This window comes from Petaurus breviceps, unplaced genomic scaffold (genome assembly GCF_028583685.1).
Source record: "Petaurus breviceps papuanus isolate PSGF00001 unplaced genomic scaffold, PetGlider_PUasm1.0 186, whole genome shotgun sequence".
In the NCBI taxonomy this organism is placed as follows: Eukaryota; Metazoa; Chordata; class Mammalia; order Diprotodontia; family Petauridae; genus Petaurus; species Petaurus breviceps.
In genome coordinates, this window is record NW_027185798.1 from 7,086,319 (window position 1) to 7,110,215 (window position 23,897).

The window sequence follows — 23,897 nt, forward strand, 5'->3', positions numbered from 1 at the left end:
AACCCTCTCATTTTACAGATTAGGAAACTGAGGGCCAGAGAAAGCTAACTCTTGCCCAAGCTGATACAAGCAGTGAGTTCACAGAATCATAGGTTTGGAGCTGGAAGGAACCTCAGAGGCCATTTAGTCCAAACCCTTCCTTTTCCAGAGGAGGGGACAGGCCCAGAGAGGTTGAGTAACAAAAATTTGCCAAGGTCAGAGAGCTATCCATTGCAGAGTCAGGACTCAGCCTAGGTCTCCTGGCTCCAAGGAATGGGATTCATAGGATTTTGAGCTGACAGGATCCTCAGACACCATCTAGTCCAATCCCATCATCTGGAGGATGAAACAGCCTCAGGGAGGGGAAGTGACTTAGATGTAGTCCCACAGGATCACAGTTCTCATGCTGGAAGGGACCTTAAAGGCCATTTAGTCCAATTCCTTCACTTAACAGATGAGGAAACTGAGGCCCAGGGCCCCCCCAAAGCCAGTGCTCCTTCCATTTTGCCATGTTGCCTCTCAAGATGAAGCCATAAAGCAAAGAACATATTCAGGGGGGGCAAGTATGGAAACACCTTTCCACACACACTGTCAGTCAGTTCCTCCCATTAGAATGAAAAGCATCATTTCTGGAAGTGATGAGCTCCCCCCTCCACTCTCACCCCCTCCGACCCTACTCCCACTCAAGCTTGCTACCTGCCAATCTCAAAGCCTCCCTGGGCAAGGGGATGCAGTCATGCATCTGGGTCGCAGGAGCTTTTCTAGGAGCTGAGCCTGGGACCAAGGAGGAGCCCCTCACCATCCCCTCCTCCTCTGGCTCCTCCTGGGGTTAAAAGCATCAAAGCAGGTGAATTAAGGAAATGGGAGAAGCAAGGACACTCCCAAGGAATGAGTAAGATCTGCCCTGGAGAAGGACTAGAATGAACCCAACAGCCAACGGCCGCATCAGGGCGTGGCCACATCCCCCAGACAGACTGGCAACTCCATGAGGGCAGAGATGGGGGTCAGGCCACACTTGGTGCCCTCTGCACCTTCGCTCAGAGTCACAATAGGATCCTGGCTTTAAGGCTGGATGGGGCCTTAGAGACCATCTAGTCCCTGGACTTTTAAAAAGACATTTTGATAAGAATTCTAATATAATTGGTTTTCTTGGTAATCCTATGTGTTTTATTCTATGCATTTAAAAACATTATTCTGAGAAGGGGTCTATAGTCAGTAGCAGACTGGGCAGCTAGGTGGTTCCATAGTGTACAGAGTGCTGGGCCTGGGGTCAGAAGACTCTTCTCCTCAAATTCAAATTCAATCTCAGACACTTACTTCTTGTGTGACCCTGGGCAAGTCACTTTACCCTGTTTGCCTTAGTTTCCTCACCTGTCAAATGAACTAGAGAAAGAAATGGCAAACCATTCTAATATCTTTACCAAGAAAACCCTAAATGGGGTTACACAGTATCAAACATGACTGGAAATGACTGAAAGGCGCCTAGGACACAAGAAAGATTAAGAAACCTCGATTCTAGTCCAATCCCTTCTATTTTATAGGTAAGGTCATATGAGAACATAGGATCAGAGTTCGAGAGGGAAAGAGGGACTTTATCGGCCAATTCCTTCATTTGACAGATGCATAAACCACATAGGTCAGTGAAGAGCCTTATTTAAATTTGCGTAGGTCATCATTGTCTAAGACAGGATTTGAATCCAGACCCTCTGACTCCATGACCAGAACTCTTTACCCTGCACTATGAAAGTTGTTGTTGTTCAGTCTTCTCTTTGTGACCCAGCTTTAGGGTTTTCTTGGCAAAGATACTGGAGTGGTTTGCCATTTCCTTCTCCAACTCATTTGACAGATGAGGAAACTGAGGCAAATGGGGTTAAGTGACTTGCCCAGGGTCGCACAGCTAGTAAATGTCTTAAGTTTGGGTTTGAACTCATAAAGGGCATCTTCCTGATTCTAAACCCAGTGCTTTATGCACAGCACCACCTAACAGCTCCCATGTAAGACCTCCCCTCCCCCCCCAAATAAGAGAGACCTCATCATAGGATCATAGATCTAGAAATAGAAGGTCCATACAAGGCCATGTTGTCTAATCTCCTCATTTTATAGATGAGGTTCCTGAGGCCCAGAGAGGCAGTGAATTGTCCAAGGTCACATTGTAGGAAGTGCCCTCAGAGCCAAGATTCAAACCCAAATCCTTTGACTCCAAATCCCCCAATCTTTCTGCTGTACCACACTGCCTTCATAGTGGAATTAATTATTGAGAACTGAGACTGCTGGGAGATTGGGGAGTTCTTCAGTTAGAAGCTTTGTTGAGTAAAGGAGCTCATTATATGTACCCAAAGTGGTAGCATCAACCCTTAGAAATAACATATCTTAGCCAATCCACACCTTCTTCCAGATCTTACCTGGATCCCCCCAAAGCTGTAGTCTTCCTCAGTCTCCTCCTAATGCTGGCCCAAATCCCCCAGCATTTTTCAGGCTCCATCACACATGCAAGGGACCCCACTTAGTACTGGGGATGCCCAAGGAGAAGGAAGCCAGAAAAAGAGATGAGGAAAAGCTCCAGATTGAGTGGTCAGGAGAAGCTAGTGAGGACTCTTAAGGAGCCTTGGAAGTCATAAGGAGTTGGTAAAGGAGTTCATTGTCAGAGATTGGGGGCAGGGATATGGGTGGGGAGGTAGGTGTCCCCAAACTTGAACTTGTCCCTTGTAACCTAGACCTGCTGTTCTTTCCAAATGCCCCATTTGAAATATTCTATCCTGGTCAGCTAAAAGTGCCCCTTGCTGAAGGTACCCTGGGTGGAAGGGCCTTTCTGAATTGGGGCCCTAGAGAGAGTGTGGCCTGAAATGTCTCTCACACAGGAAGAAGCCAAGGTGAACTGAAGCTGAGTCCCCCCCCCCAATGCTAAGGCCCCATCCTCAGCACTGGTCATTACCCTACACTCCCAACTTTGACATAGAATGGCATTTAGTACCAGCTCTGGCACTAAGATACTCTTGCTATCATTGAGCCCCTACCACCAACACTGAGTGTGTCCCCTAATGCTGAACCCGAGCCTCCCATTTCCATCACTAAACTCTGACTCTGAGAAAGAAGAGGAGAGGAGGAGGAAGGGGAAGAGGAGAAAGAAGAGATGAAGGAGGAAGAGGACGAGTGCCCGATTGAGGAGGCAGATTTTTTCAGCTGAGTGATTTAATGGTAACCTTAGAGGTACAGCCACATCCTCTCCTTGATGAGGTCATAGGATGCTCCAAGAAATAACTGTCTCTCCTCCAAGTTCCAAATTGCCCAAAGGAAAGAACAATTGCCCTAACAAGCTGGATGAGAGGTTGTTCTGAAAGATAAATAAGACAGATTCTGAAGCCGAGTGAAGAGGAGGAAGCAGGAGAAGAGAAAGAGGGGAAAGAATGTTGTGAATGAGAGATTATTGAGCCAGAAGGGGTCCAGGCATTTGGGTTTGTCTTCTGCTGTGCAGGGGTGGACTCCTCCCAATGGAGCTGGAGTCAAGCTTGGAACAGGCAAAAGAAGCCTTATATTCCGAATCACTGGACCTAGCTTTGAATCCTGGTTCTGATCTTTATTCTCTGGGGGACCTTGATCAAGTTCTTTCCCCACACCGGAGCCCAGAACATTAGGCAGTTCATTGTTTCTACCTTTCTAAATATTATTATTGTGTTATTTTAAAATTATAATGATTACCTTGAAGCTAAAACTCATCATGAAATGAGGAGGCATGTGTGCCTTAATTGAGATGTTATCCTTCTCTTGACCTTGTTTCAAAATGCCTCTTATGCCCTTTCTCACCACCAATCCTTTTCATCAATGAGCAGGATTTCATCAATGATAAGTGATCAATTTCATTTCAGCAATGTGACGATGCCTTTTCTCTCTCTTTCTTCATTCCTGAGATAATTTCAAAACAGTTATTATGAGAAGTAGCATGATGTGGTGGATAGAGAGATGGCTATTATTCCCTTCTCTCCTGCCATATTATGAACATTATTATCCTCATTGAGGCTCAGGAAATTTGTAACTTGCTCTTTGCAGGAGCTGACCAAAGCTGGAAGAAACCAATGAGCCTGTTGAGCCAGATGCACCAAGAGACTAGATGTGATTAAAGAAAAACAACATCCACAGCCCAATCACCAAGCCCCTGCCCAACTGTCTGTCTTTCTTCTGCTGTTGATGGCTGAAATCAACAACAGACCCCTGCATACTTAACCTCCTTGATTGTGCCAACCTCTGTTTCTCAATGGTTAACCTAATTAACCCTCTCTTCTTTCCTGCTGTCAAAGATGGTAATTGTCTATTGTCAGGGAATTTCATCCCTGGCTGAAAAAACCTCAGGTTGTGACTCACAGTCTGCTTGCTCTTCTCAAGGCCTAGCAAATCTACCCATTTGATTCTGCTCAGAACTGGAAGGGGATGATGCAGTGTCGAAAATGAAGGAGGTGATAACCCTTGCTGTGCTCTGCCCAAGTCAAGTCACATCTAGAGTATTCCAGTCCATTCTGTCTAACACATCTGGGGAAAGATCATAAGATCACAGATCAAGAGCTGCAAGGGGCCTCAGAGGCCATGTAGGGTAACCCATTCATTCTGCAGCTGGGGAAAGTGAAACCCAAAAGAGGAAATTATTGGTCCAAGGTCACATAGCAAGCATCAGAGGTAGAAATTTAATCCAGTTCCTCTGACTCCAAAGCCAATATGGTTTCTACTGTTCCATGCCATTCACTGGCTTCAAGAAGATTTTTAGGGACTGGAGACCACACCAAATGAGAGACAGACAGACAGAGACACAGACAAAGACACTCACACACAGAGTGCAAGTGATGGGACCATCAGATCACAGGTATAAAGATGGAAGGCACCATTTTAAAGTTCATAATATCAACTATTACTTTGGAGCTGGAAGATGGCCCAAGAGGCCATCTATTCCCAGCCTCTTCATTTTGCAGATGAGGAAACTGAGGCTCAGGGAGGTTCAAAGTTACGCAATTATTAAGAGTCAGAGGTAAGAATGGAACCCAAATCTTCTGACTCCAAAGTCAGTGTGTCCCCCCCACCCCAATACCGCAAGAAGACTGAGGCCCAGGAAAGGGAGTGGGTGAGTTAAGGTTTATCAAATACTTTGCTTTTCTTGGGCCCATCCTATGTGATAGCAAAACAAAAAATGGAAAAAAACACACAAATTCATTAACTGACCAACCTGCATGAACACCAAACCCTTGGTCTGGAGGATACTGTCTTACTGAATTAAATGAGTTATCTATATCCTGGACTTCATCATGGAAAAGTTGATAGACTTTGGCAGGAGTCTGGTTCAGCATGATGGACAGCTCCCTCCCATCCCGATTGGGGTTGCATTTTTTTGTTTGTTTTTGTTGTTGTTTCTGGATGCATTTTCTTGTTTTCTCTCAGAAGGGTCACAATTCCCTAAAAAGTCATTAAATCTGGTACCCTGTCTCTAGGCCACAATGCTAGATTTAATTATCTCTATTTAAGGGTAGCTCAGAGAGAATGCTTTACAATCTCCAATGAAGGCTCTGTTCAGTCAACATGGAAAAGTTGACAGAATACTGGGCTTGGAATCTAGCCTTCTAGTTGTAATTCTGTGTATAACTTGCTGTATGACCTTGGGGAAGTCATTTCTCCTCCTCTAGGCCTTAGTGTCCTCCTCTGTCAAAAGGGTTTAAGGTCTCTTCCAGCTTGAATGTCTTTTGAGTTTATGATCCTAAGTTCTTCTCCCTCTTATCAAAAACTTGGCACCACCCAGGCAGATGTCTCTCTTCTGTGAATTCCTATGGTACTGAGAGTCTGTCCCACACAATTTGACTTTATGCTATACTTCACTTTTATCTTCTTAACTGTTCCATGTTTTCCAGAATATAAGCTCCCTGAGGGCAGGGATCCTTCTCTTCCCTCTGTCAAAGTGCAAATCATAGACTATACAATGGGGGGCTCTGCCAAGAAAGGTCTCAACAATCCCAAGATGACTCTTAGTCAAGGCCTCTCCTCTGATGAGAGGATCAGGCTCTAGGTTCAAATGCATTCAGATTCTTCCTGAACTTAGGCTTCTCTTATTCATTGGCTCATTGCCATATAAATTCTGCCATAAAACTCGGGAGAAACTTTTAGAACAAAGCTTGGGTATTGATCCATTCACTCAGTCTGCCTCATTGTGCTTTAGAAAGGTCTTTCTTCTATCAGAATTATATCACTTTTGTTCTAATGGTCCATTCTCATTGGAAGCACTTGGAATTTCTCTCTCTGATCACCAAAGGCTTTAAAATAGCCCCTCTCATTTTTTGGTAGGAGGATGAGAAAGGTACAATGGTGGGACACACAACCTACAGGGTTAAAGAGAGGAGAAGAAGAAGACAGGATTCTTGTTTATCTACTCTTCTCCTTGGAACCTTCTGTTTGTCATCTGCCACTATGCCTTCCATGGAGATGACTCCCCCAACCCCCACTGGTGCCCCCAGAGACAGGACCCTCTACTACAGGAGAAAATTTCAAAAGAGATTACTTGCACCATTTAGAAGACGCTGCCTACCCATCTTCAGCTTGGATCCATCCCAGCCCCTCCTCACACCCCCACACCTCCTGACTCCCAAGCAGCCAGTGCATGATGCATAAAGTTGGGTGGTTTATGCCAAATGTTCATGGGGACTCATGGTGATTCAATTGGGTGGGATTTTCCAAGAAGAGTGTCTGAGAATTCAGATGCATCTCTATGTGAGTGAACTTGGAAAGAGCCGCGACCACTGGCCTCCTCCCCTCAATCCCCCTTCTCCTTCCTCCTCCTCTCTGGCCCCCGGAATTCATCCCTGAGGAGATAAAGAGGCAGCGGCATCATGATGAAGTCAGTGACCTTGATCTTTATCGTACTCCCTTCTTTTCTCCCCTTTGTCCTTTCTTGGGATTGCCCCCCTATGCCACTTTGGCACGAATGCCATGTTCGTTCTTCTGCATCATGTTATCAATTGTTGTCAGATAAGGGGTCAGCCTATAACAAGATATCCCCTCAATGGATGTGGAATCAGACAAGCTGAATTCAAATATCAGTTTTCTTACTTAATGCATATTTAACTTTGGGCCAGTCACTTTTATCAGGGCCTGAGTTTCTTCATCTATAAAATGAGAAGATTGAATCAGATGACCCTAAGATCCCTTCCAAATCTGAACTTATGATCCAATACAAAAATGCCTCCATGATTGAAAGGAATAGAGTTAGAATGGTGATATTTCAAGTACTATAACAAGTAAATGGGGAAAGATTTGGTGGCCCTGTTCAGCATCACTTCAATAATTCCACATGCCAGACCATCTACTCTGCCTATTTACAGACCTATATATGCCTCAGTTCCTTTCATGTCCCTTGCTCCTAAGCAGTCTCCCATGGCCCCATCCCTGGGCTTTATTATTCCAATGCTAGTGCTTAGGACCACTTGAGATTGGTGTTAGTTGACCTTGGAGGGCTCAGAGAGACTGTAAGGGACAAATTTAAGTGATCCCATACTCGGTAGGAATTTATCAAAAGTTCATTGAATTGAATGCTGACAACCTCATCATCACCATGACTCTTTTAGCTTCATTCAGAGAAGCAGTGATGGAGGCCAGGAGAGACCTAGGTTCTCTGAACCCTAGAAAGACTGAGTTCTATGCAAACTACCTATTCTAAGAAGAAAGGACTAGAGAGAAACATAAGTACTCATTTTCTCACTGCCCTAATCTTTGTGTAAACCAGGATTTGGTGTGATGGAATTCTTTTTTTCCTAGGGGCTACTGGGGCTTGGGGCTCAGTGATAGGAGTGGGTTAGGTGCCAGCATGTAGGATGTTTTGTGGATGAAGTTACATTTCAGTGGTGTCACAGGATTGTGAGGAGGAGTTCAGACATTCAGTCCTGTCCCTGGCTTGCTGTTCTTTTGGCATGATCATCCCTTTTTCTCCTAGGGAAACTTGTTCCTGTTTTTAGAGATGGTAGAGGACAAGGGACCTTCTTCCTGGATGACTCAGCTATACTTGGGAAGGTAGTGTGTTGCAGAGAAAAGAAACTTGCATTTGGAGTTGGGGATCTGGGTTCAAATATCGACTTTGATGCTCACTACCTGAAGCTCTCTGGGTTTCAATTTTCTTATCATTGTATTAGATACCTCAGAGGTCCTTTTTCTATTTTATTTAAATCTATGATCCTATGACCAGATCATGGAATCCCAGATTTGGTAGGGAACTTTGAGATCATCTTATCCAACCTATCATCCTAGACAAAAAATCATTTCTCTCACATTCCTGACTGGCTTGAGCCCTTGTCTGGGAATCAGGACACCCTGATTACAGTCCCAGTTTTGCCATTACTTCTTGTGCATGACCTTGAGTGTGTGGTGCATTATAAAGACCTAGGCTGATATACTGCCCTTGATGCTTATTCCTTGTATGAGTTTACATGAATCACTTAAGTCCATGACCCTCAATTTTCTTTTTTTTTAATTAAAAATTTTTTTTTGCTTTTTGGAGGGCAATTGGGGTTAAGTGACTTGCCCAAGGTTACACAGCTATTTTGTGTGTGTGTCTGTGTTAAGTGTCTGAGGCCGGATCTGAACCCAGGTCCTCCTGACTTCAGGGTCAGTGCTCTATTCACTGTACCACCTAGCCGCCCCTCTCATTTCTCTTTTCTTGGCTTCAGTTTCTTGCTTTATAACATGAAGGGGTTAAGACTCCATGATATTGAATTCCATTGCAGTCTTCCTTTTTACAATTTAGTGGAAAGAATGATGGCTTTTGGAGTGAAAACCTAGGAAGAATATCATGTCTGCCGCTTGTTAGCTCTGTGTCCTCAGGCAAGTCACACAAGAACCTCTCTGAGTCTAAGGATCCTACCCGGTACAATGAAGAGGTTGAACTAAACTCACTGAATGTCCACCCCTGTGATTTGTGCTAAGGAGGAGAGAGGAGAAGGCACCTACATGGTCTTTGCCCTCAAGGAGCTCCCAGTCTGGTTGGAGAGACAAGATTCATACATAAGGAATAGTTAAAAGGTCATACACAGGGGACTAAGTGATCTCAGAGGTCCTGTTCAACTTAACTGGGACTTCCAGTACCAAGGAGATCATTGGTTCACAAGGCAGTCCAGTTAGCAGATGGAAGAAAATGAAGGATTAAAGGAAGTAAGTGATCTCTATCCAAGGTCATATAGTCAGCTAGTGACAATGTTTGAGAGGAATTGAGGGAAGGAAATGTCTGACTGTTAGAAAGTTCACTCTTACACTGAGCTAAAATCTGCCTCTCTACAATTTGCACTCATTTGTCCTGGTTCTTCTCTCTGGGGTCAAAGAGAATGAATCTAACCCTCTTCCACATGACAGTCCTTCAGATAGTTTTATTTTTATTTGAAGGATTGCCATAGTCTTCACCTGTCCCTATCTATGGAGAGCTGAGAGTAATTAAGGGCTGTCTTGATGGGTTGGTTTTCTGGGCAGGAGACAGACTGTGCTCATTAAAGTCATTCTCCTTCCTCCAACCTCATCTAACCCTGGTTTGCAGTTCTTTTATGGCTCATCAAATTCTGCCTCACGTTACAGTTACTGATTACACACACACAAACACACACACTCACACACATTATATAAACACACACATAACATGCACATATACAATGTAACATATATAATACATACACAGATACATTATATATATATGTGTATGTGTACATATGCATATGGATGGATTGATATATACCATAGGTACACATCTCTATCACCTGTGGGAATTGGCATTTCTAAGAGAGAGATACAGCAGGAAAAAGGGGCCGTGGGGCAAGATATACCAGGTGATAAAATGAAAACTGTTTAGAAGCAGCTCAAAATAGGTACCTTAGAAGGTTGAATTCCATGAGGAATACAGAGACTACAGAAGGCATAAATAAAGTAAAGGTCATGAATCAAAGAATAAAAATCTAGAATGACAGAAGTGGAAGGGAAATAATGAAGAGAAAGAAGGAAAAATCTTTTTTTCCCAAAAGAAGGTGCAGAAAACAAAATGTAAAACCTAACAAGCAAAATAAGTTGAAGGGGAGAAGAGGAAGAGAGATCTTATTGGATTATTTAGTTGAGAGGAAAAAAGGGGAAAAATTAGAAAACTAGATAAAAAAAGACATAAAAGAATAAACAAAACAAAACTCTAAAACTAGGTAAAGGGGTAACAAATGGCCTGGGGGCTTGAAGAGCTGGTGGAAATAGGGTTGCCTTAAAGTAGATTAAGATAAAATAACTGAAGAGACAAAGTACTGTATTTATGAAGTAAGAGGAAGAGTCTAATTGAGGAAAAAATAGAGGTAATTGGAAAAGATAAGCCTAACTCTCATAGATTTAAATGTAAATGGATTAAACATCCAACAAACTGAAAAAGAGTGACAGATTGGCTAAGAAAAGAAAGACTTAAAATTTGTTGCTTACAAAAACACACCTAAATAACAAAGACCTATGCAGTATAGAATGAATGAGTTTCGTGACAGTTATGGTATAGTAGAAAGAACACCATATTTGCAGTCAGAACAGCCGGGGGGGGATGGGGTTAAAATTCTGGCTTTGCCATTTGTATCACCTTAGCCTGTCATCTAACCTTTCTGGGTCGGAGTTCCCTTTCCTGTAAGATAAAGGGGGTAGACAGTAGTCCTTTCACCTGTAAAGGTATTGTCCAATGGGGCAGTGACAGGAACAATGGGTTTGGAGTTGAAGGACCTAGTTTGAACCTGAGTTTAAGTCACAGCTCTGTTAATTGCTAGAAGTGTGACCTTTGAACTTGGGTTTCCTTTTCTGTAAAATAAGGGGTCATACTCAATGATCTCAAAGATACTTGGAATGGGAGCAGCTAGGTGGTGCGGTGAATAGAGCACCAGCCCTGGAGTTAGGAGGACCTGAGTTCAAATGTGGCCTCAGACACTTGACACACTTACTAGCTGTGTGACCTTGGGCAAGTCACTTAAGCCTAATTGACTTGCCAAAAAAAAGAAAGAAAAAGAAAAAAGTAGTGAATTTTTTGGGGTGGCTAGGTGGTGCAGTGAATAGAGTACCAGCCCTGGAGTCTGGAGGACCTGAGTTCAAATCTGACCTCAGACACTTAACACAAAAAACTAGCCATGTGACCTTGGGCAAGTCACTTAACCCCAATTGCCCTACCTTCTCCCCTCCAAAAAAAACCAAAGACACTTGGAATGGCATGACCTTTCAACTTTAAATGCTATGATCTGGTCTTTTGACCATCATACCCCTTCCTCTGGGATTAGCTTTTCTACTTTACCATTTCCAGTTTTAACTCCTTTATTCCTTCACTGACCTTCTAAATCTAAATTACTCAGAGTTCTCTGCTGTACTAGTGAGTCATTCTCTACTGAGTTCCCAAAGCACAAATCTGACCATGTCAAAATCTGTCTTCTCCTCCCCTCTCCAATAAACTACTGTCTTCCTATTACCTCTGGGAGCAAATATAAACTCCTTTGTTTGACATTTAAAGCCTTTAACAACCTGCCCATAAACTATTGTTCCAGTCTTATTATACATTATTCTTTTTTATTCAGTCAAACTGACCCTCCAATGTTTCTCATACAGCACACTTCACTTTTTGTTTCTGTCCTTTCACTGACTGTCCCCCATTCAGAGAATGCACTCCCTCTTTATCTCTGAGTTAGAAATTCCTCATTTTCTTCATGACTCAGTTCAGACACCATTTTCTTCAGGAAGTCTTTCTTTCTTCCCCCTCCCCAGATGCTAGCGCCTTTTCCAAACAAGATTATCTTATATTCATTTTGTAAGTACCTATATATGGGTATATTGTGTCCTTCATTTGAATGTAAGCTATTTGAGGACAGGTATTGTTTCACTTTTGTCTTTGTATCCCTAATGCCCAGTGAAGTTCTGGGCACACAGTGGGTGCTCGCTAAATACTTGTTGGTTGGTGGCTTTCTTAAAGTATGTTTTAGTCTGCCTTTATACCTTGCACCTTTTTTGAAATAGAGAAAAATGAAGGCATGAATAAGGAAATTGAAGGCATGGACAAGGAAGCTTGCCTAAGGTCTCACAGTCAGTTTATGACAGGACCAGAGCAAGGGAAGGAATGTTCTCTTGATTGCAACTCAATGCTTTCTCTGTACTGATATATAGCCTTCCTCATTCTTCTGAAAGCGCTGGAGGAAAAGGAGGATCTCAATGATGTCATTCTTTACCTGTTTTGTATAAGGCCTGTCTTCCCCCAGCTAGATCCAGAGCTCAAGGGATGAACCATATCTTTTCCTGCCTTCCTCTTAGGGAAGTTTAGCATGAGGTGATGCCTTGGATGAATTAACTTAGGGTTGTAGCATACTAAATGCAGATCTGGAAAGAACTTCAAAGGACATCTAGTGTTTCCCTCATTTTTCAGATGAGGAAACTGAGGCACAGTATAGTGAAGTGACTAGCCTGTGGTCACACAGCTGGTGAGTGTCAAAAGTAGGATCTGAACTCAGGTCCTCCTGACTCCAAGTTCTGTAGTCTATTGATTACTTTACCACTACTTGAGCAAAGGGGATGGCCCCCTGAATTTCTCAAGCTCCTCCCCAAACCCACTGAGGCTCAGACTCTTCCTCTGAGCCCACCGCCTCTCCTGCTGATCTCCCATAGGAGACTCACATGTGGCGACCATGCTGATCCTCCCTGGTCAAGACTCCTTCCTTCTCCATCAGCATCTGTCGGAAGGTCCCCACCTTCTGCCGGATCTCCTCTTCGGAATACCTGCAGCAGGAAGAGAGGGCATAAAGGAAAGAAAAAGCAAGGCTGGGGTCATGAGGGCTTTGGCTTCCCCCCTCCCCAACAACCCCTTCCTTCCTCTGAGGAAACTGAAGGTTTTCCTATTTTGCAGAAGGAAAACTGATGAGAGATATAATCAAGGAGGGACGCTTTGATTAGACACCCCTTCTATTGATTGGAAGTGGGGAGTAGGGTTTGAGGGCAGAAAGTGTTCATGCCCATTCCTGTTTCTGTGACACATTCCATCACTGAAATGTGCAGTTGGCTATCTGGTTGTTGATTATACCTTTTGGATGGTGAGAAGCTCACTACCTCATGAGACATACTATTCTAGTGTTAGACAAATCTGGAGGGATACAGGCAGGAGAGAGGGGTTCAGGGGAGGAGGTGATTTCATGACTGGCATCCAGGATCCAAGATTAGTCACATTTCTTTTCTTTTGTCTAAAATATAGTTAAATATCCAAGAATAAGGCAGACCTGAGACTTGCCTCACCCCTTCCACCACAGCCCTTTGTTGGCTCCAGATAGCAGGGCTGAGTAGGGAGGAATTGGTAGCAGAGGGGGTGAAAGCACCCATCTTTATGAGTGTGAATGTGACTGAAACAGCACGCCAAATTATTTTGGGATTGCTTGTTGCTTGGCATTTTCCACATTAACCAGGTGATCCCACCAGCTGCAGATCATAGGGGCATAGATTTAGAGTCAAAAGGGGTTTTAGAGGTTATTTGATCCAGTCCCTTCATTTTACAGATAAGGACTCCAAGGCCCAAGGAGTCTGTGATTTGACCAAGGTTACACATGTAGTAAGTGGTGCAATCAGGATTTGAACTCAGGTCTTCTGACTTAAAATCTAACGATTTTTCCATTACCTCATTCTATGTTTCTGTAACTGCCGAAAAAGACAGTTCTGGTGCCTGGCAGGGTATCACTGGAGAGTGGCTTCCTCTTCTTGGCAACAGATTGGACAAAGATCTCTCAAGTGGCACCGGACCTTCTCTTTCCCCCTCTTTAATCTCCTTTCATCCATTCCCATCTGAGAGGTCTCCCTTCCCATCCAGGACAAAGTCAGACTCTCTCCCCATTTTTGGATGAGTCGTAGGGGCAGAGGAAGGAGAAATGTCAACAGCTCATGTTTCTATAGTACAAAAGCATGAGAACTGGGGGCAAGAGACCCACATTCTCATTCTAGTCCTGTCATTTATAAGCTATGAGACACTGGTTCAGTTGTTTTCTTTCTCTGGCTTGAAGTTTCTACATCAGTAAAATGAAGAGGAGTTAAACATAGTGATCTCAAAGGCCTTTTCCATCTTGAAATGGTCTGAATGAGATGACTTCTCATGTCTCTTCCAGTTACAAAATTCCTCAACTCTAAACTTCATGGAATTTAAAGGACCACTCTACTACTCTACCAGAGAGGTCCAGCAGCTTATTGACAATTATACAGCAAAAGAGCCGGTATTGAAAGCCAGGTCTCTTGACTCTCTCCATCTGATATTCTTTCAACCAATGAATCTGCAATCGTGGTAGGCTGGTGGGCATCACCCTCTCCACGACACTTTGTTCACTATTTCCAGTTGTTCTTGCTATTCCTTCCTCAAATTACCTTGTATCTATTTCTGTTTTCACATTACATGTCCCCACTGGAATATAAACTCCTTGAGGGCAAGGACTGGTTTCCTTTTTGTCTTTAACTGCATGATGTCTGGCACATGTTGGAGGTATGATATATCAAAAACCTGTCATTTGCCCTAGGAAGAACAGAATGAACCATCTAAAACTTTGTGGGTAGGTCTCAGGGAGTCATTTGAAGCTTTGGAGAGCTTGCAAAAGTTCACATGGGTATTAAGGCCCAGAGGCAGAATTTGAACCCCTTTCTTGTGACTCTGGCCTTAACACTTAATTCACTTTCCCATACTGTCTTGCTTTAAGTAGATGTTTTAATATGGTGCTCTTCACATCATGTTAGGGAGTTAGGTCACTGATGCCTCAGTATAGGGGTGGGGGCTGGCCCTGACTGGGGCCATCATAGGCTTTGAGCCTTCTCAGTCACATCAGGTTACCTGAGGGGAAAGTGTTCATAACCCAAATTACAGAGCTATCAAATAAATATTAAGGATTGAAATATTATTTAATAGTATAAAATGAATATACTCTCTTGTAATTGTTATGAATATTAATCAAATATCTGAATACAGGAAAGAAATACTAATGGATATGAGCTGAAATAAATGAATGTAAATGGCCAGGTGATATCAATGAAGAAAAATCTCTGAGCCTGGATAAAATATAAGAGGTATGCGTGGGCATGTATATGTGTTTGTTTTTAGACAAAGTTTGTTGATTTTTTTTGGTTACTTACAAAAATGTTCACTGAATTTGCCCTTGTATCCCTTCCCCTTCCTTCTCCCTGAGAACTTCTCTGTCTCTGTCTCTCTCTCTCTGTCTCCGTCTCTCTCTGTCTCTGTCTCTCTCTGTTTAAAGTAGAGGAGGGGAAAAAGGGGAATAGATACCAAGGAGAATGAGATAGATGGTAACTCAGAAGGAGAGTTTTGGGATAAGAGGATCATAGATTTAGAATTGCGCTATTCTGGAAATCAGCTTGGGAATATGCATCAAAAAGCACTAAACTGTGCATACCTTTTGACCAGAGATGCCACTACCAGGCCAATAACCTGAAAAGATTGAAAGAAGAGGAAACAGATCTATATGTACCAAAATACTTATGCAACTAATTTTGTGGTGGCAAAGAAATGGAGGCTAAAGGGGTGCTCATCAATTAGAGAACAGCTGGACAGATTATAGTCCGTGAATATGTGGGAATATTATTGTGCCATAAAAAATTACAAAAGAGATGTGTTCAGAGAAACCTTGGAAGATTTATATGAACTGATGCAGAATAAAGTGAGCAGAACCAGGTAAATGACTTTTACAGTAACAGTAACATTGAAAAAACAAATATCCTGGAAAGAAATCAATGGCCAAGTACATCTTGAGAGAAGTGATGAGGAAGCCTGTTACCCACCTCTTCACAAGTGATGACAGATGCAAGGTGCACAATTATATATATATATATGCATGTGTGTTTATATACACACATATATGTGCATGTATGTGTATATATGTGCACACACATATATGTGCATGTACACAGCAGATATATATGTATTTGAATGTAGCAAATGTATAGATTTGCTATGATTATCTAATTTGTTACAAGAATTGTGTTTTTCCTTTCTTATTTTGGAGAGAGAGACTAGGAATCATTTTGCTATAAAAAAAAGAAAAGAGGGCCATTGAAACACCTTTAAAATGCTCAGAAAGGAGCTGAAGGGAGGTCAGTAGAAAGCAGAAACAAGCAAAACAACTTGGAAAGTAACATATGATAAAGAAAGGAACAGGTGGCATTTTATATATGCATATATATATTTAAAAGCAAGCTGTATTTGATGTAGATTCATGGCTTCACATAGAATCTTTTCCTGTCTCATTTTGTATATGGAAATGTTCTCTTTCTTTTTTGGTGTTTGTTAAAATCAGAATAAAATCTAAAAAAATAAATAGCTTTAGAGTTGGAAAGGATGTTGGAGTTCATTTAGTCTGACTTCACATGTTCATACCCCTCCATTTTACAGATGGGAGCCCCAGGGAGGTAAAGTTACTTGCTCAAAGTAAGGAGAAAGAAAGGAAATAAGAATTTATGAAATGCTTACTATGTGCCAGGCACTGTGTTAAGTGCTTCACAAATAGTCTCATTTGATCCTCAAACAAACCTGTGCAGTAGATGCCATTATGATCCCCATTTTACAGGTAAGAAGACTGAGGCAGACAGAGGTGAAGTGACTTGCCACATAGTTACCATGAGGTCACATTTGAATTCAGGTCTTCCTGACTCCAAGCTCATCACTCTATCTTCTGTGTCACAGCTGCCAAGTAGCAAGTGGCAGAGACCAGATTTGAACACAGCTCTTCCTACTCCTGATGCAGACCTCTTTCCATCACACCAAAATGTCTCCTGAAGGATTTAATCCCAAGGTACAGACCTAGGCATTGGTGGCTTGGGGCTTGCTTCCCCCTTGAGTCCTATGGTGATTATGGGTGGTTCGTTAGGGTTAATTGTCTTTCTCTCCACACCTCTCATCCCCTCCCCACTCCCATAGCACACAAGGATCATTATACAAATGATAGGTATGCCTCTTGAGGTAGTGAGCACCCTGCCACTGGGTGTGTTAAGAGAAGGTGGGAACAATCATTCAATCAATGAATGAGCATTTACTGAATGTCTACTTTGTACCAGGCACCGAACTAGATGCTAATGCTACAAAGACAGGAATGAAACAGTCCTTGCCCTCAGGGAGATTACATTCTAATAGGGCTCACACCATGTGTATTCAAGATACATTCAAAGTAGATAGTCACCTTCCAGAAGAAGGTATTAGCAACTAGATTCTAAAGTCGATAGAGGGATCAGGAAAGGCTTCCTTTAAAAGGTATTTCTTAAAATGAATTTTAAAGGAAGCTAGACATCCCAAGAAGCAGAGGTGAGGAGTAGGTCCCTTCCAGTCATTGGGGTCAGCCTGAGATGGGAGATGGAGCATATATTTGGAATGGCAAGCAGGCCAGCATAGCTGGGCCACAGAGTTTGTGGAGAGGAATAATGTGTAAGAAAATTAAGAATGAGGGAAAGGGCCTAGTTGTGAAGAGTTTTGAGTAACAAACCAAAGTTTTGTACCTTAAGGCCCTAGGGAGCGACTGGAGTTTATTGGTGAGCAGGGTGACATGGTCAGATCTATGCTTCAGGAAAATCATCATGGCAGCAATGTGGGTGATGGATTGGAGGAGAGAAAGATGAGGCAGAGAGATCAACTGGGAGGCTATTTCAAGGGTCTGTGCATGAGGTGATGGGGGCCTGAACGAGGGCAACATCTGTATTTGTGGAGAGAAGGGAGACATTGTGAAAGTAGAAACAAGATTAGGCAAATGATGCATGTGGGGGTGAGGCAGGTGAACAGTTATCAAGGATTCTCTGAAGGGCATTTCTATCTGGGAGAAATGCTGGACTAAATGACTCCTAAGGTCCTTTCTAATCACCAACTCATATTGCAACCTTCTCCACACTTTCTTATCTCCTATAGATTTCTCTCCATGTTTTCCCATAAATTCTCCATACGGGAGCTATCCAGAGTGCTAGAGAGTTTCTTAAATTCTTTCAAAATCTCAGGAGCATCACCATTTCCCTGGAGCTGTCCCTCATGTCCACACAGCCATCAGGTTATGGAGACAAAGGATTTGGCTTCTGATGCTGTGTGACCTTCATACATCACTTTACCTCTCTGGGCCCCAGGTTCCACCTTTTGCTCTGAGAACTATAACCTAATCAACACTGCCATTGCAAAGGGCAAGTCAACTAACCCTTCTCCTTCCCAACTTGTTCCACTTTCTGTCTTTGTGTCTCCCTAAAATAAAAATTCCTTCCCCTCCTTCACTCCATTAAAATGTCAGCTCCTTGAGGAGGGACTGTCTTGATCTAGTATTTATATCTCCAGCATTAGCATAGTGCTTGGTGCATAGAAAGTACTTAAATATTATTCATTCATTCATTCATTCATTCATTCATTCATTCTGCAGGGGATGAGAGAGCACCTCTGAAGTCCCTTCCAGCTATCAGTCTATGGATCCATGGTCCTACAATCTGCTGGTCATACATAATATCTATTTATTACCAGATTCATCTAAAACACTAGTAATCCCATCTCTCCCTTGCTCAAGAACTTTTCATTGACTCTGTTGCCTACAGGGTGAAATGCAAAGACTTAAGTCTGAAGTTCAAGGTCTTTCACAATCTAGCCCCTGTGCCAAACATCTTTGCCTCCACCCACTCACCACTGACTTGTCTAAGCTGAGCTTGTTTTCGCACTGTCCCTTGCACACATACATCATTCCATTATAGCCAACAGACTTACATTAAGCACTATTTGTGTATAAAGCATAGTGCTGATTACTACACATAAAAGATGGATCTGACATTTAGCCAGCTCTCAAGAAGCCTCTGCTCCAATGGGGGCACAGAAGAACACAAGAATAGTTATGAGTCAAGGGAGATTGAGATCAGTGCATAGAAGACACAGGCAGATTGGGGGGAAGGAGAGACCTCTTTAATTGGGAAAGGAGGCAAGATAAGTCAAGAGAAGACTCATGGAAAAGTTGGTGCCTAGGCAGAGCCTTGAAGACAGCAATTTCAGTTGGTAGAGATTCAGGTGGACAGGAGTCTCTATTCCAGGTTTGGAAGAAAATACAAACGACAAAAAAGAACAAGACAAAGACAGGAAGCAATGGGGCATCTATTTGATGGAACATACAAGAGGTGAAAGGGAATTGCATGAAATTAGATTAGAAAGATTGTCTCAAACAAAATTGTGAATGGCCTTGAGTGTGATTACCATCTCTGTACTTTAACTGAAATTGTTCTCCCACCTGTAATGCTCAGGGCCTCTTGCCCTGATTGTCTAAATCCCATCCATCCCTGAAGGCTCAGCTGGGGATTAAGGCTCAGTGTTAGGAGTGGGAATCGGTTTCAATGCTAGAGATGAACAGTCAGTAGTGAGTATAGAAGTTTATTGCTAGAGATAGGGACTTAGTGTCAGGGACAAGGACTGAGCACTAGGGATGAGGGTGCATTTTTGTGACTAGGAGCTCAGTGTAAGAGATGGTGTCTCTGTATTGGGTTTGGGGACTGAGGGTCTGAAATGGAGGCTCACAGTTGCCTAGGTGACAGACTCAATGCTAGGAATGGGGCCTCTGCTTCAAATATTGGAGCTCAGTTGTTGGGATAGGGGTTCAATAGGTCAGTATCAGAGCTCAGTGTCAGAGATGACGACTCAGAGTTATGAACTAAGGGTCAGGGCAGGGACCTCAGTGCCTGGAATGGACACGAATCCCCCAGGTTTAGTGACAATAATAAAGACTTAGAGTTAGGAATATGTGCTCAGTATTTTTCCCATTCTTGGAAATGATTTTCTGTTGTTTTGTCAAATCACTTCCACATACAATATTGCAACTTAATCCTCCCAACTATGGAGATAATGACTTTTAATTAAGGCACCTGTAGACCCACCACTCCCCCTTCAGGGACCACAGCTCACAGTTTTGGTACAGGAAACAGAATTTTCTTTTTTTACACATCAATAGCTCATCAGCTCTTTCAAATATGTTTGTATTGCCTGCTAATAACTTGCTTTGTGTGTGTCTCTCTGTTTCTTTCCATCTCCTCCTCTCTCAGCACTCACTTGGAGTTCAGGAAACATATCATTTCTTAGCATGAGCCTAGTGGATTCCTTAGCATCCTTATTCTGGGTCCTAGTACCTATACCTGAGCTCTTTTTCCTTGAATTGAGTCTACCTCTGGAACTAAGACCCCATGCCCAGCACTGAGCCCCCATCCCCAGAATGAAACTCACTTTTTAGAATCTCCTCCCACAAGCCTGGTTATTAACACATGCGCATCACTCTCACTCCTTCCCTGGGGCATTGACCCAAAGAAGTGGGACTCTCCCTCTCCCCACCAACTGCTAGCCTGGGGAATGAGATCATCTCCAGGCTCACCTTTTCCAGGAATTTCCTTGAAGAGGCAACAGGAGAGGATTGAAAAGAAAACTGAGCAGCAATTACTTCCCCTACTCCCTTTGCCCTGCAGCTGAGGGACCTCCCTTGGGGACAGAAACTGGAGCAGGAAAGTCAGCTTCAACTCTTTCCTAGGAGGAGCTGCTAGGTGAAGGACTCCCAGAAGAACCCCTTCCCTCCTCCACAAGGAGGACATCAGTGGTTGTCTCCTTCATCCCCTTGTCTCCAGAAACTGAGTGTGGTCTGGACACCTCACTGAGCACTCAGCACCAGGATGGGAGAGAAAATGAGTGATTTTAGGCAAGTCATCTATGAATTGAGGGACTCAGTTTCCTCATTTGTCCAAAAGGAGAAATAATTCCCACTATCTTATTGGATTGTGGTAAAGATCCAGTGGGAGAATTGTGGAAATATCTTGGCAAATCTACCTTAATGAGAGGCAGAATGAATAAGACAGTGACCTTGGAGCCAGCAAGCCCTGACTGTAACATACACAGACTTTGCAATTCTAGGCATGGAGTCATTTCATTTCCCAATGCTCCAGGGAATTCTTTAAGACCATAAGGGGAAGAGCAGGTACCAACTTACATTGGCATAGGCTGCTTCTTCATGAGTAATTCTCCATACCAATAAAATCACAGGTCTGATTTTCTAAAAAGTCTCTTGTTAAACAAAAGTGAGATATGATGTCACTGATCATATAGTTGATCTAGCAAGCCCAGTGAGAACTAGCCCAACCTCCAGGGCTACTCAGAGATGGTGGAACTCCCCAGTGTTCCTAGCTGCCACACCAATCATCTGCCAGTGTACTTGTCTTTTTTTCTGGACTAAGGAGAGATGGGAGAAGAGGAATTGTGTCTTCCTCACCAGACCAGGGACTCTGTGAGGGTAAGGATTGTATCTCACCATCTCCTCTTTGAAGGTAAGGGCGGTATCTCTCTCATTCTATCAAGAGCTTTCTGAGACTATCTTCCCCATACTCTGCAGTAGCCAGTCCAGAACTGTGCCCACAGAAAGGGCCCGCCTGTGTGTCCTTGGGTGGGTCATTTAACTTCCTTGGGCCTCATTTTCCTCAGTCATAAAATGAGACTAGCTAACCTTCCAGGTCCTTCAAACTTTGGATTTTCTGCTCTTATGACTGACTGCTGAACTTGGGGCATAGGATATCAGAATCCCACAGCACAACTGAGCTGAGTGGAAAGAGACAGGAAATCTGGGTTTAAATCTTGGTTCTGACATTTGTCAGAAGGGTGACCTAGGGTCAGGTCTTAAGCCTCATTTTCCTGGTCTTTAAAACAATACTGACTCTCTTCCCTTCACAAAGTATTGTGAGGAGTGACTATTGTGAACCCTAAAGAGACATAGAAATGTAATTAGATGGATCCTCAGATTCCTGAGGGACAAAAACCTCTGCAAATTTACCTAGTGATTCAAGGTGGACAAAGCACATTGCTTACAACAAGTCCTTTGAATATACCAATAACTATCCCCATTTTACAGACAAGAAAACTGAGGAGGTGAAATGACTTTCCCATGATAGCAGGGTGTTTGAGTCAGGATTTGAGCCCAGGTCTCCTGACTCTAAGTCCTGTGTTTTCCCCTTTATACTATGATACCCAAAGGCTCTGAGTCCTCTACTATTATCCATTCTTCAAGGAGTACAGTAACCATCCTCCATCAGCAGGATCAGAGAGCTAGATTAGGAAGGAACCTCAAAGGTCATATAGTTCAGCCCTTCCCCTCATTTTACAGATGAGAAAACTGTGGTTCAGAGTGGTTAAGTGAATGTCCAACATCACACAAGTAATGTGGAACAGAGGTAGCATTTGAACTAGGCTGTCAGACTCCAAATCCATCGCCCTTTCCTCTTGACTTCTCATTTTCAAAGCCCCCGGGCTCAGGGCTGGCAGCCCTTGATTTCATCCCATGGCCACCCCAGGCTCGTTCCAGCATAGGGCTCTGGCTGACCACAGGGTGCCTTAGCAGCTGATTTGCCATCAGCCCAGTTGGCCTTTCTGCATACCCCACATTGCCGCTGCATCAGGGAAACATGCTTGTCAGGGAGGGGGCCAGGCTCAGCAGCCAGGAATTTCATTGCTTCAAAATTGCTCTGCCACCTGGGATGCAGGGAACTGTAGAACGGCCCAGGGGTCCACAGAAGCATCACAGAGGCATCGTGGTTGGTGGTAGTGGTGGTCTTCAAAGATATGACCGGCCACACACTGACATGCTTGTGAATTGGATGTAAGTGAAGCTTAGTGGAGAAGGAGAACTCCCTCCACCTCAAATCCCACCCGCTACTTCCTACTGTGTGACAAGATGGGACAGTGGAGAGAGCTGGGCCTGGAGTCGGGAAGACCTGAGTTCAAATCTGACCTCAGACACTTACTAGCTGTGTGACCCTGGACAAGTCACTTAGGCTCTGTTTATTTCACTTTCCTCATTTGTAAAATAGCACCTGCCTCCCAGGGTTGTTGTGAGGATTCAATGAGATGATAATCGCATGTGCTTAGCACACAGCAGCTGGCACATAGTAGGTGCTCTATAAATGTTAGCCATTGTCATCCTTCTCACCTTGGAGAATTACCTAGAACAGAGGTATCAGACTCCTGGTCTGCAAAACTCTGGAGTGCTGTTGAGACCAGATTAAAATATATTTGGGAAATATTTAACAAAACCAATACAAACATCATGTTAATTTGTGGTTTTCTTAGTCAATATGCATCCTGTGGGGATCTGTTTCAATTGGAGTCTGATGCCGCTGGATCAGAGCACTGAGAAGGTCAGGGACTTGCCTAGGGCCCTACCGCCAGGACACTGGCACAATTCGAACAGGGTCTTCCTAGCTCTAAGGCCAGAGAGGTAGCCACTATGCCAGCCCAGCATGGTATAAAATGATTGTTGGGCTTACTATTAAAAACACTGGACTGGCCCCAAGTGGTCAGTAGGGTTGCAGTGACTCAGCCTTTGGGTTACCCTTCTGTACATCTGCCCGGACTCACCCTTGCTCCTCCATCATCTCCTGCAGCTCCATACACTTGAGTTCCACACGTCGCTTCCTCTCATGGTCCAGGATCTCCCGGTGGGCCTTCTTCACCAGGCTGGGCTCCACAACCCGCAGCTCCTCCTCTGGTCTGTGCCAGGCACCTGAGGCACTGGGTTGGGGGAAGCCATTGGCAGCATCTGGTGGAGATGGAATGCTGGCTCCATTGTTGAAAGTGGAGGACATGGCTGCCTGCACGGACTTGCTGGCTGTAGTCTCTGTGGAATGGACAGAGAGGGAGAAAAAATACTCAGTGGCAAACTCATTTCTGATCTGTCCTTCTTAACCCAACACCCACCTGGAAGAACTTTCCTCTTTAATCCCTCTACTCAACTCAGGGTGATGATTCAATGGGACAAACACTGTTCACATCAGCTTCTGGCCAGAAGGGGAATGGAAAGGGGCAGCCAGATGGAGGGAACTGCCATAGAGGCCAGGACTGACCAGTTGTGGAGGTGGTAGGATGGGGAGTGTCGTAC

The 23,897-nt window shown here is 43.6% G+C and overlaps 1 protein-coding gene across 1 annotated transcript in view; it reads right to left on the minus strand.

The window, feature by feature from the left end:
- SRRM3 (serine/arginine repetitive matrix 3) overlaps positions 1 to 23,897 on the minus strand; it is a 105,322-nt gene that overhangs the window by 32,614 nt on the left and 48,811 nt on the right. The window contains exons 2-3 of the mRNA XM_069089456.1: positions 23,378 to 23,636; positions 12,640 to 12,741 (exon numbers count right to left, since the gene is read on the minus strand). Of these exons, the coding sequence (XP_068945557.1) occupies positions 12,640 to 12,741; positions 23,378 to 23,604 (329 nt within the window). The 5' untranslated portion in view covers positions 23,605 to 23,636. The remainder of the gene's footprint in view (positions 1 to 12,639; positions 12,742 to 23,377; positions 23,637 to 23,897) is intronic.